The sequence below is a fragment of the Nicrophorus vespilloides genome, unplaced genomic scaffold, assembly GCF_001412225.1.
Source record: "Nicrophorus vespilloides isolate i.1.1-1 unplaced genomic scaffold, Nicve_v1.0, whole genome shotgun sequence".
Classification (NCBI taxonomy): Eukaryota; Metazoa; Arthropoda; class Insecta; order Coleoptera; family Silphidae; genus Nicrophorus; species Nicrophorus vespilloides.
The window spans coordinates 10,235-24,178 of record NW_017097815.1 but is presented as its reverse complement, the minus strand read 5'-3'; the positions used below and the strand labels follow the sequence as shown (position 1 = coordinate 24,178).

General features: G+C 38.9%; 1 protein-coding gene across 1 annotated transcript in view; it reads right to left on the bottom strand.

Moving 5' to 3' along the window:
• Positions 1–241: 241 nt before the first annotated feature.
• The window catches only part of LOC108561052 (teneurin-a-like), an 18,888-nt gene continuing 5,185 nt past the window's right edge, over positions 242–13,944 (bottom strand). Inside the window, 12 exon segments of the mRNA XM_017918821.1 lie at positions 242–1,942; positions 2,020–2,197; positions 2,257–2,433; positions 2,493–2,646; positions 2,709–3,077; positions 3,134–4,677; positions 4,738–5,946; positions 6,543–6,684; positions 6,749–7,600; positions 7,663–7,830; positions 11,318–11,437; positions 13,198–13,224. Coding sequence (XP_017774310.1) covers positions 957–1,942; positions 2,020–2,197; positions 2,257–2,433; positions 2,493–2,646; positions 2,709–3,077; positions 3,134–4,677; positions 4,738–5,946; positions 6,543–6,684; positions 6,749–7,600; positions 7,663–7,830; positions 11,318–11,437; positions 13,198–13,224 — 5,926 coding nt within the window. The 3' untranslated portion in view covers positions 242–956.

Genomic DNA, 13,944 nt, shown 5'->3' with positions numbered 1-13,944 from the left:
CTTTTTTTCATTAAACAATTACCAGCGAGTTTATATGGTCTATGGACAACATATATCAACATTAAATTAGTACATTTTGTGTTCATATACTTATATATAACAATAGCACACAAAATATACTACGTGGCAGGCGGTTAAAAATATATACTTTAAACTCTATTTTACAACAAAATAATTTTATGAATTGTGGCAATATGCTTGTTCTGCAAGGTACACAGCGGATAATAATTTTTTCTGCTTATTTTTTTTTCCATTAGTTTTTTTCTTCTTCTCCTTTATAAACACAGATCAGTCACAATGATATAATATAATATTAAGTAAAGCAACACAACATACATTAGTAATGATTTTCATCTTCATTCATATCTTCTTCTCCTATCTAGAATAAATTCGTTTTCTTTTAATTAAAATTATTAAAAAGTTAATAACTGGACTATATTTACATCATATTCAAGTTTTTGATACTTCATGTTTTCTGTTTCATATATTATGGCTTCTCGCACTGATCCACACTATGTTATGTTATGTTATTTTTGTTCCGTTAGCTATCTAGTTGTTATGGCACTACCATTACATGGTTTCATTCACCATACATCCATTCACATTCCTTAATCTATGCAAATATTTACAAGAGGACAATCAATGCACATTGTTTAAACTTACATTTATAATTCAGTCAAGAGTTCAAAACTTAAATCATTATAAAAAGAAATGTTTCCGTATAAATCAATCTGCACTGACAGTAAATCACATACATATAGGTAACATATTGTAAATAAATAATATACATATTTTTATTTCATTTTCAATTTTTTTTTTCTTTTCATTTTGGCATCTATGAAATACACAAATAGATTTTGGTATTTTGGTATAAAATGTCTCACATATTGAAAGTTTTGGTACATCACACTTAGTTAATTGTATTTTGGTTTTCTTCATTTCGTTTATGCACTAATTCAACAGTTGTCGTTCCATGTGTTCCACCAGCATCCAGTGCTACGTTTCTTTCGTTTCTTTTTAGTATTTTCTGATTGTTTTCGGAGGAATCTTATATTGTATGGGTCTTCAGCCAACTCTGGATATTCCTGAACATCGTGTATGTATTCACCTTCGAACATGGAGACGTACCCAACTTTCATGATTTCCTCAATTTCTCCGGCTGTCCATTCGACGCTTCCAGCGAATCCATTTTTAAGCGCTTCCTTCTCCTTGTGCCAAGCCTTTCTAATAGCGGACAACTTTGCATGATGCAGTAATCTCTGTTTCTCCTTCTCCAATGTAGTGCCGTATCTCAAATTAATGACAGCATTCAATCCATGTATTTTTACATCGAAGTAATTATTTCCACTTCCATTTTCCTTCGCAATCTCGTGGAAAGTAGTATTCACTTGTCCCTGGAGCCGTTTCAATTGACCTTTGTCATCGTTTGCTTTCCAAGTTTCTTCTTTTACAAAATGGAACGCATCTTGTTGTGCGCTATGTACAACGAAAGTAAATGGCAAAAGATATGACCTATTGAACACCGATGTGTAGACGTCTCTGTAAATGGCATTCGCCGCTGGGACACTAGAAACAATGGCACGTCCTTGCGGTGTCCTAGATACGAGAATGCCTTTGCCGAATGGAGGATCTGAAGCTGCGCCAATTTTCTTGGGCACCAGATCCATTACGTCGGTTTTTAAAGCGGACTTTGAAGGTGTGGATAGACTTTCAGCATCTGTCATTCTGCGCGAATAAATATGTGCTAAAAATCCAGATTGTACTCCTGTTGAAGCCGTGTGCATTGTTAACTGGCTGCTCAATTTTTCTTTGACGGGATCCCAGAATGGAGGTGGCTGCGTTAAAACTGGCGGCATTGATCCACCAGGCAGAGAGTTAGGGTACAATTGCGGAGCTAAACTTTTCAAGTCGTAGCCCATTTTGCTCAACCAGCTCATATAGTCTGAATTAGGATGAAATAATAATAATAATAACAATAATAACAGTAATTTTAATGACTTAATTGCGAATGCGCCTTACCTTTCGGACGATTTTTGTCGTGTCCAACGTTGATAGGATCATTTCCATTAAATCTGTAAAGATGAAGATGCGTTGGAGTAGCTACACGTTCCAGAACGTTCTCCCATAATGGAGACATCCACTGTCCAATCAATGGATCGTAAACCTTCCCATTTGGCATATGGACTAGCGATGTAACCTTTTAAGGAAAAAAAAGTGATTATAGCATTACGTTTAGTTTATAGTAGATTTAATTACTTGATCTAAAAGCCCTCCGCAAAAGTCAACCGGTAGGTAGAGATATGGATTCGAGTCGTACACAATGTGTCCATAGGGCGAGCGCATAATTTCTCTAATACCTTCGCCGTACTGATTAAAGATCATGATGGGAGTTCCGCATTGATCCGTAGCCACGTAATATTTATGTCTATAAACCTGTAAAGATAATTTGCGTTAATGATATGGTATATCATGCAGGAGGGCATTTAACATACTTGTGCATAAACTAAATGACCTCTGTCATCATAAACTAAGGACATCAATTTTCCATCACGAGGTGAATATATTTGGCTCACTTCGCGTGGACGTTGCTGATTATTGTAGAAGAATTGAGTTACGTTTCCGTAATTATCTTTACGAGTGGACAATCTGAAAATATCGAACAGATTGAGTGTCTATTGGAAAAATAGTTTATTCAGTTTTAAGCTTACCTGTCCAAGTGGTCGTAGTAATATCTTACATCGAAACGGCCACGTTTTGTGGCACGGACAAGCAGACCTTTGGCATTGTAATGGAATTTCTCTTCTCGAGCATTTTGAGTGACTAGACCTCTACTATCATATTTATATTGGCCTTCGCCGAATTTAATTATACGATCCATTGCATTATATTCCATAGGGATTGTGTTTCCTCGGTAAGTCAACGAAAGCATGTTGCCATTGTCGTCGTACCGGAAGCCCCAAGGTTCTTGAGCTTCAACGCCTAGCAGCTGGCCGTCACAGTCCCAAGTGTAATTCTTTACATTCGTATAAGTGTTCACGCCAACGTTTCTGGTGTAAGTGCGGGTTTGAGAAATTCGCCTGAAATAAATGTAATATTATAAAGTGAGCGAACGCTGTAAATGATTTATCCTCACCCATGCATGTCGTGACTAAATTCCATGCGGAAAACTTCCATTCCGTGGATAGTGAGCGCAACTTGGGTCTCCAGAAATCGAACGTCGACACTGCGGGAGAAAAGTGCGGTGCCATCGTAGACGTTCGTATCGTTCGATTTAGGTTTGATGATTTTGAAGGGTCCAATCAGTTCTAGTGATCCAGTTTTACTGTTGTAAGCTAAGTTGTGTTGCGGTAAGTTCTGGCCCCCGATGCGACCCTGGGCGGCAATTAGCCGGTAATTGCCGTCGTAATCGTAAGTGAATTTCGCATTGCTCAAGCCAGTTTTAGCTCCAAAATCAATACGCTCTTCAGTCAACAGGCCACCGATGTACTGATAATCCCACTTGTATTCCAAATCGAGTTCGGTGTGCAATACTTGACTAGGTAAACCGGAAGTGGATGAGTATTTATAAAGAGCTTTGCCGTCGCCGTGAACGACTTCCTCGAGACGATTACTCGCCGTGTATCTGTAAACAACTCGAGCACCGTCTCCCGGATAAACTGTTTGTAGCAGCAGACCGGAATGACTGTAATGTTGCAAATAAGCCCTCGTGCTTCCTGGCGGCGTATAAGTCACCCGTATGAAACCGAGAGACGGCTGTAAACTGAAGGAATGCTTAGTTCCACTCGGCAAAGCTACGTGCCTTAAACCGCCGGCATCATCATAAGTCAACGAGAAACTACGTTGGCTTGCCAACGTAATCTTGGAAATCATGTTCAATTCGTTATAAGTGAATATCTGCGTTCCGTCTACGGTACTTGTTATCTCCGATAGCAAACCGTGCCTGTCATAACTATATTTCAATTCAGAACTGCCCCACTTCCATCCGTCTATACGATTGAATCCGTCATAAGATATGTTTAGTGGCTCAGCGCCGGCTGGAACATAGACCTGCGGTAGTCCTGCAGGATCGTAAGTAATAGACAACAAAGCTTGTCTATCGCGATCGTAAAATGTCTCTTTACTAGTGAACTGATCAAACTCAATTGCAAAGATTTTCGAATTGTTCACAAATATTTCCCTATTCAGTGTCTGCTGTGGATTTCTTACATCTCCAACTAAACTAAATTTAGTAGACATTATGTTTTCGATTCCTTCTCCAAATGTGGAAATTTGTTCAGACCACACCGGAAGCATCTCCGCTTCTACTGGTAAGGCGGCTTCCAAAAGAGGATGACGTTCTATAGCTGATACAATTAGATGTCCACCATATGCTGAAGTCACGCCGACCGTAGAGTTCTTGAGTGTTTTGGCTTCCATAATTTCCAAATCTTTAAGAAACGTAGGATAATTAAATGATGAAAATATAAAAATTCTTTTAATGCACTTACCATCTTTGATAATAACTTTTTTGTTCGATTTGCCAGTGATCATTAGTTTGGATGGAGGCGCGGTGGCAGTCACCACTAATCCTTGATTCAGAGAAAGTTCCGACATTAACTTCAAAGTTTCTCCACTAGGCAACGTAACTCCTGTGGCCCGGCCCAACCAATCATATTGGTATATGAAAGTTTCGCCGCCCTGCGAAGAAAACAATAATTAATAACGTTTAAATCCAGTTATAACAAAGTTAATCTTTACCCCTGAGCGACTCGTCAGTAGACCGGTGTTCATGTCGTAATCCAATTCGATCTCGGAGCGTCCCTTCTCCGACAGTTTAACCAGATAACCGACGCCCGAAATTTTCAGTTCAGATTTGTGATCCTGCGTGTTTTCAATGGAACTCACTGCGTTACTGTAATCGCGGAGGAATTGAATTTTGTTGCCGGAACTATCCGTGACGGTGGATAATTTGCCGAAGCTTGTGTTTTTAGAGTACAGGAATACGTAGCGAGTTTTCGCCGAGGTAAGGTCTTTGGTGGCGACGTGCTGGCCATATCTATTAAATACGTAAACTTCTCCTGCCGCAGGGTACGGAATATGGAATTCGCCGTTCTCGTCGTGCGACGGAAGGTAATGTTCCAGAGCAAGGATGTGCAATGAACCTTGATCGGCGAGGTGCAATACACCGCCAGGTGAAACTGTGAGCGCGGAAATTGCTTGGAATCGGGCGTTGGACGATAACAGAGTTTCTGCATTGCTTGTGGTAACATCCGTTGCTCCGCAGATGCAAGCAGTCGGAAGTTCTTGATTGCCCCTAGGATTAGGAGTTGTAGCACTGTTGTTGCAATCGCAGTTGTTTTTAAACTTTTCTTGAGTTTTGCCGGCGAAATGTGTTATTCGCCCAGAAGAATCGACTATCCTAATAAAGTTCAGACGGCGTGTATCAGTTTCGGCGATGTAGAGATCACCATTTGGCGAAAAGGCTAGTGCCAAGACGGTGCCCAGCGATTCATCGCTGACGCCTCCAACGCTTCCGCTGGTTTGAGTGCTGCTCTTCGTCGAATTATCCTCCCTTTTATGGCAATGCAGCGGCGTTCCCGCTACAACTTTTATCTTCATATCAGCAGTGAGCTTCAATACAAGTCTATCATCGATAAAATGCAAAGAGCCGTCTAGGGGACTGAGCGATAATCCGGAGGGCCATTGCAGCTGAGCCTGGGATGCGGGGATCGCACCTTGGCACGGGATCGGAGCCCAGTGGTTATGATGTCCGTGTGTGCCTACCAGAGTGTGGATAATACCTCGAGGATCGACGGCGCGTATATTCGTTCCATCCGCTATGTACATAGTTTTATCAGCCGCGATCGCAATGCCCTTAGGGTGCGCTAATCGAGCGTGTTTAGCGGGCCCGTCGTCTCCGCAATTGCTATCATCCCCTGGAATACAGCGCTCCCCATTTCCGACCACCTAAAAACGAAAGCATTTATTTTATTATTGGAGACCCCTTCGCAACCATTATTTTCAAAATTATTATAGCGCGATTAACTTTTCCGATTGCTTTCAATGGGGAAACATTACATGACCAACTTGCTTCCAAGCGCGCACCCATTTCCGGATATAAGTACTTAATAGCATACTTTACTGCCTCACTTATGTTAACATTTTTCCACTCCAATTCATAACACTGAGTGAGCGAATGAAGCTCGAAAATATTTACCAGATTGCAATTTGATCAAGCAATTCTTTTATTTTATTGAAAGCGTATTTTTATTAACTATTTTTTTTTCGTATTGTCCGCCTCATAAACTAAATTGATTTTCTGACTACTCCATCGAAGAGTAGGCATTGAAAATATTTACAAACATAGAATGGACATAGGACTAAATTGAATCAATTTGTACGAGCGATTGTGTCGCATTGACCCAGTTTAAGTAAAAACCTTCCCAGGGCTTTTCAGCTCATGGAAAAATTAATGGCATGTAATTATTTTTTACTGTCCGCTTTAAAGGGCGATCGATACCTTGCGTGGAGATTAATTTTAAATAATATCGTTTTAATCTTACCGGTTCGCTATTGATGCTGGGATCAGAGACAGGATCCAAAGATATAACTTTGAGAATCTGATGCTTCTCTGGATCGGACACGTAGAGGTGACCGTCCGCAGGAGAAACGGATAGGTAATATTGGTATGCGACTTGCGTGGCTCTGCGAGGGTAAACATAATTAAGTAGGATGGTTGTTATTATCGTCTATTATTCGCTTTAACTACCTTAATTGGAGTACCGTGTAGACTTTTCCGTCGGGTGTAATTCTCCTTACTAGATTGAAATCCCCGACGTAAATACTTCCATCAGGACCACTGGCCAGTGAACCGGGGGTAAGTAATTTAGCGTCCTTGGCGGGGCCTCCGCATTGGCCGGGACAATCCAAGCTACGTTGCAGTCCAGTGCCCATAACGACGTTAACTGTGCGAGGGTATTCTTTTAGATGCAACGTGGAACCATCGCCCTTTTGCAGGATCCCTTCATGGAAATTGTAGTGATGGTGGATGTCGAGTCCCCAGCCGCCGATGTCGGAAATGTCAACATCGAAACCTTTTAAACTGGCCGTCTGCGTTTCCCAAACAGCCTCCTCGCAGGTGGAATGCTGATACCCAACCGATACCTTCGCTTGAGCTATCGCGTATACTTTCTGCTTGTAAACGTTCCTCTTGTTCCACGCGAATGTATGTTTCAGGCCCGGATCCGCTTCGTAAGTTTTCACGTGAAGCGAACCTTCCACCTCCACCCTAACATGGACATGGGTTAGTGTTTTCGGGATAACCGATCCGGTTAGGCGCATATGAATGGTGCTGAGATAGCCCGTCGCTTGAGAGCTTTGGTACATCAGATGCAAATCGGAGCCAGGTATCGGAATCGATTCCTGCACTATCTGCGTTTCTGCGAATATAACACTCTGGCCTGGGAGACCACCTACGGCCTCGGGCATCCATGTCCCAGTAATAACCGGCTTCAGGATTTCAGGATCATGGTCGTCACATGTCGCCGGTAGGAGCCCATTAGAGCCGAAAAGCGAACGGGAAACACCCGGGAAATTGATGGCCGGGTTTCGATTAAGGAAACTAAACAGGTCGATTAGAATGAGCTCCGAATGTTGGTCTGCTGCTGCTCTAATTGCACGTACCTGGCGTGTAGATTGGAGGTATCGGTATCCTCGCTCAGTTGCATGTGAACCGGAGGCAGGACGACGATTTGATTCCATGGAACAAAGACGGTCCGCGTCAGAGGCTTAAACGGAGAACGTTGGAATTGCAGGGTCACAGCTCCACCGCCGTTCACGAGCACGTCGAACCTAAGGAACAACAAATTAACAATGCAAGACACACGTTCCACAGCATCCAATTAGATTATTAGAGACTGCGAATTGGATTTTCGACCACCCCGTCGTCCCACTTCTCTCGCACTCCGTTTGCACGTCGTTCCTTTGGATTTTTCCCAGTTTCTTCAAAACTCTAACTAAATTTCTTATATTTTTATTAATATGCGAGAATCAACCAGACAGTTTATATAGTGTTGGGGTGGAACAACGCTTGTTTACATCGTGGCGATCATTTATTATGTACAAAAGCCAGTTGAAACACCAGCGTTGCATAAAACAGCGGATGAATAAATAAATAAACATCGCATAGGTATAATTTGGTTGTTGGATAAACAGAATAATGCGTTTCAGTTAATACAGCCTGTGTGAAAAAGCCCGCGCTGCGCCCTACACAAATCCCTTTACGAGATGCCTCGCGACGACAGTTCTAATCAAAATTCCTCTTTGTATACCAGAGTACATTAATTAATCATCAAACTGATTTTCTGAAAATGGCAGAGAGTGTGTGTAAGAGAGAAAGAGTAAGGGAATGAAAGAGACCGATCCTTTAATAGATGGCCGAATTAAAGGGACGAGAAGAGAGCAACCGCATCGCATAACTCCACTGAATTTATTTACGTCCACCCTTGGGCAACTTTTCGGACTTTCCAAGTCCCACAGAATAAATTTCACATGCAAGCTAATATTCCATTTATTAAACTAACTGCGTTTTCCATCCCTCGTATTTTTGCAACCTAAATCATCAAGAAATAAACCCATTGCCTCGTTCATTGATAAATATAAATCTTTCCAATCATATTATCAAATAAATGTAATAAATATTCAAATAGAATAAATATATTAAAGTATTTAAATAACTGTTGCATTTTGGTGGATGCGCCTGGTCATATGTTATACGAAGGACGACTGGGAATTAATTTTAGCGAAAATTATCGTGTGACTGAGCGAAATGGATGTGTATAAATCATGAAATTAAATAATACTTTCTGTCAGTCGTGCTCCATTATTCTCGGGCTAATTCGAGTCCCCTAACTTTTATATTCAAGGTGTAATAAATGCGGCAAAGTTAAAAATCGACTTTAATAAATTCGTGAAATGCGTCTGCTGGTGAGCAAGATGAATTAGGTGCAATTCCCATTATAAATTTAACTTGTTAATTAGTTCGCTCTTCATATTCTTTGTCTCTCCGCTATTCATTACTTAATCAAACCATTCGCAGTTTAAAAAAAAAACACACACACACACAATATTTTCGCGTTGGCCAATCGTTGTTTGGTCGTCGGAAATGGTCTCTCGAGGGGGAAGTTTCCACTAGGAAGTGTGCTATATAGTAGTAATCTGATAATTAGCTAATTGCGTTTTCGCTCAGTTCGGAGTGTGTGGTTCCGGATGTTGGAAATTTGCTTTACTTTGGTTGAAGGGTGTATAGAAGCCGACAGATGGAGCGGATCTGACACAGTTAGTTTCGACTGGAAGTAAATTCGGTAGAGAACTGATCAAATATCTTAATTATAAATTGTGCATTAACACGTGTAAGTTGGATCGTTTAAAAATTAAAAAATAAATCTGTGCTTGTTTCGGTTTTCTGCTATAACGCTAATCCACTTAACTTGTACACTTTTTATCATTTGCGAATTATATTAAAGTGCATAAGATACGTACTCGTAGTAATCTGAATGTGTTACAGGAGTGAAGTAAAATTAATAATCTCTATATCCCCGGAGCGAAGAGAAAATAAGCTGAAATCGATTTCCACTGCGGAGGGCTCTACCGGTTCCAGCAGAATAACGTATTACAAACATTTCATACTGCAAGTTTTAATCTATCCGCACGCAATGTCTCCCATTTCCATCACTTTCAACAAATAGTCATTTTGTAGATCAATTATTCAATGGCAAGGAAAATACTGGTTTAAGTACAAAAAAAAAATTTATTTGAAACATGGACGGAACACTAATTGCGTACTTATTATTCATTGACAAATTCAGCGTTCCGAACAATTACATTTTGCTGACATTGATTGATCAGTTTGCTGTTCAACTATAGTTGATACTATTTTTCGCGTTTTTTTCATAACAGAAATGAAATTGAATAATCGCTTTTTAATATTAACAGAGCAATAATTGAAAGGTGAATTCAAAAAGTTTATTTGCAACAACAATTGTTGCTTCAAATTTTCAGAATTGTTGCAAAAATAAAAATATGAATAGACGGTTTTAATGATTTTTATATGTACATACATTTGGAGCATGCAAGAGAATGGGAAATGCCGAATATTGTGCATTTTTCTCGATGAGATGAGACAGAATAAGAAATGAACATCTGTTGGGAACGTGCGAGGAATAAGATTTACGGAAAACCATAAGCAAACACAAAGGACGTGTGCGTCCGGGGTTTGGGTTTAGGTATATGCATGTGGTCGATATGAGACACACGTACACCGAATGAAAAGCATCCACGTATTAGGAGTGGAGTTATCAAAAGGAAAATCTGTGTCATCCATTCAGATCGTGCATTATACAATGATTATTATCGAACCCCGCCCGATTTCAATATCAAAGAATAGGAGGAGGCGGATTCATTCTTCCCAATAGATAAACTAGAATCTAGATATTAAACATGTTTAGTATAAAATTGCCTTTACTAAAAATGAAGTATACTTTGTTCAAAATGATCATTCAATTCTTAAGTCTAAATCCAAGTTATGTCTCAACTACGAACCTACAATTTGTTCTTCCCTATACATATGCATATAAAGAGTAAAATGTTATTTTAATTAGGTGATGTTTTTAATTAATATTTTATTTTAAAATAATTATGAAAGATTGTGCAAAGATTAGCAAACATAAATATTTGAATTGATATTTTGTTCATCGTATTATCCTGTTTATTTTCGTGTATGAATATTAACAAATATTGATGTAACTGTTTACATGTAGAGCTGCTCCAAGGCAGTCAAATATTTGTTAATGCATGAACCATGTTCAATTATATCATTAATGTCGATTTATCAAATTAATTATGTAATAATTATGTGGTCACTATAATTCTGACCGAATTAGCAGGAATTTCAGTTGAACTGACGCATCGATTAAAGATTCAAAATTATATTCTTTGAGTATATTTTCTTTGCACAAAGTTCGATGACTCTTTTGATGACTATTAGAATGCATTTAGATTAATAGACCATAGTTTTAGGTTGCAAGTATATAAAGTAAGTTCGTTGGAAATCGTCGCCACGCCTAATATAATATCTATGCGACCGTCCCCCAACGACAAATAACAATTGTGAGAAAAATCCAATATAAGCCCTATAATCGAAAAGTTTTATAGAAAGAGCGACAATGTAAAATCGACTTGGCGGATGCGAAAACGTGGGGCGTCCGAGGGTTGGCGTTTTGGGATGAGTTTTGCAGAAAATAGGGGGTGTTTGTTGGAGGGTGTGTATGTGTGTACTTACCAGCCCCCTTGTCTTGTGAGCGTGAAGCCGAAGCGCGATTCCCTATCAACGGAAACGCGTATCCCGACGATGCCTAATCCTTGGGGTGTAACCACCTGTCCTCGCATAACGGCAACTCGGCTGTCAACAGACTTTCGTTAGCACACAACAATCTTCAAAATATAGTACATGAACAAAACACCTAAACGCCCCCGCGCGCCCGTAAACAATGAGCCAACCTTTCCAGCGACAATCTGACAAAACGCCAGCAACTTTTCCTCGTGTCGGAGGTCCATTGTTTACGCGCTCCTTGCGGGCATCCAAGTGACATTTTAAGCTCACAAAGCAATTGTATAAATGATAAATTGATACGAAAAGAAACGTCAGTAAAGGTAAAAATAATAATAAAAAAAAACCTCAAATGAAATTAAGAAGTGAATAGTAACGATCGCAACGTCCAAACGTCGTGTTTCGAACATCAATATAACATTAACAAAGAAAAACAACGTTTGGAAGAGACGCTCTCATTGGAACATATTGAAAATTAAAAAGTTTCGAATCCATGCATTAATTTCAGCGTTTCTGATTCATAAGCTTTAAGTATATAAGCTTTCATTGCAACAATGACGCAAAGCGTTCTCCGTAAACAGTATTTTTATTTACACAATTACGTTCAACCAAATCAAACACTTTCTGAACGCTAGTAGCATCATTATTGCAATAAATTACCACATTAAAATAACTTATAACTTATATAATTTGAATATATACCAGCAAAATAAATTGTATTATAGAAAATAGAAGTTACGCATAATAGAAACTGTGTGCAGGCATATTTAATAATAATAATAATCACCACTACAGTTTGGTAATTAAAATAAAATAAACTGAATAAAAATAGTCAACACCAAGAACTTTTTGGAAGCGAAATTAAATTAAATATATATAGAGAACAAACAAAAAATAATTACTTATAAATATATATTAAAGATATAATTTTTTTGCTGGGCCGTTGATTAACTATAATTTTTTTGGAACTTTCTGGAGACGTATTGGATTTATTCCCGGTTCGGGGATTGAATCCATTACGTTCGCATACACAGTGTAATAATAATGGTGGTTGGTCAAAATGCAACGATGCAGTTTAAAAAAGGGCGTTCGGGTGAATCTGGGGGAGAACAGGATAAGGTAGCACAGAGGTTTAGCATGTTTTGAGACAATGACACGAAGACAAAGGAAGGAACATCGGCCGAGCCGTCTAAGATCCATTGTTATCGTTGGTAGATAAAAGGTGTACAATGTTGTTTCTTATAGAATCTTGCTGTTGTTTTTATTATTATTATTTTTTTTCTTTTTCGAATATATATATTATATATAAAAAAAAAATATACCAAATACCTTAATACTCTTGACGCCCTGGAAAAATTATGCCGGAGTTTTGAAAAGGGCTCATTTTGCAGGGCGTTTTCGGTAAATGAATGTTTTGTATATGTATAGAAAGATAAAGAGAGAGAGAGAGAGAGTGTGTTAAGCGCCGGAGGAGTAATTTACAATTTTTATGGAGATGATTTGAACGGACATATTATGTAAAGCGAGTAGAGTACATAGCAGGTAATAAACATTCATAGCAAATAATAAATATAAGGAGGCTATCTACAATTCGCATCGCTCTATCGATCTTGTAGATGGCCTGGGATGAGAACAAAGCTTGACTAACATACAACATGTAGCGGATTTACATTGTGGAGATTTTCTCGTTACTTCTTCTTTTTTGTATTATATTGTTTTTTTTTGTTTTGTTTAGTAAAGTTTTTTTGGGACGCAATAGAAGGTGGCAGGCTACAGGCAGCACACGGACAGACGAACAGACAGACAGAACATGGGGAGATGCTGCCACTTACCGCGGTGTAAAGGAATTCCAGAACTCGCTACAAGTGTAGGTTGCAGCAGCGACATAGGGGACACAGAAGACAGGACAATTACTAATCACACGCAATACTTTGCGACCTGTGGCCATCTCATGATTTTCGCAAAAAGGCGGCCACATACGCAGGTACTACATAAGCAAAACAAAATATGCACCGCGACGACTATCCTCGTCGCGACGCTCTTTCATTTAATCCAGTATTCTTTTTTTTTTTTTTTTTTGGAACAAGTTCATTCAACACCATTCACTCACATCATTCTCTTCAAAAAAAATAATATATAAAATAAAACAAAATAAGACACTTTAAACTCGAGTTAGTAGTGACAAGACAATGTGACGACACACACAATCAACAAACATTGTACTCTTAGCTACAGACAATGACAGACACAAGTTAGCAAAGGTCTACTAGCAACAAACAAAAACATAGAGAATTTCAAATAAATATGTACCAAAGTAACAAAACTCAAATAGGAAACGAAAATATGTAAATCAATGTAAACGGACGGACCGGACGAGCGCAAACATGAGTTACCTATGTTAAGCAGGTATGAGAAATGAAACAACATTGGGTGCTCAACTTGTGTCCACCATCGTTATACGTACCTAAGTTAATTTGTTAAATCTATAAATATTGTTATTATTATTATTATGTTATATAATATATATATATAAACATGGCGAAGGATAAAAAGAATAACTTTACGGCGTTTTTCTCTAT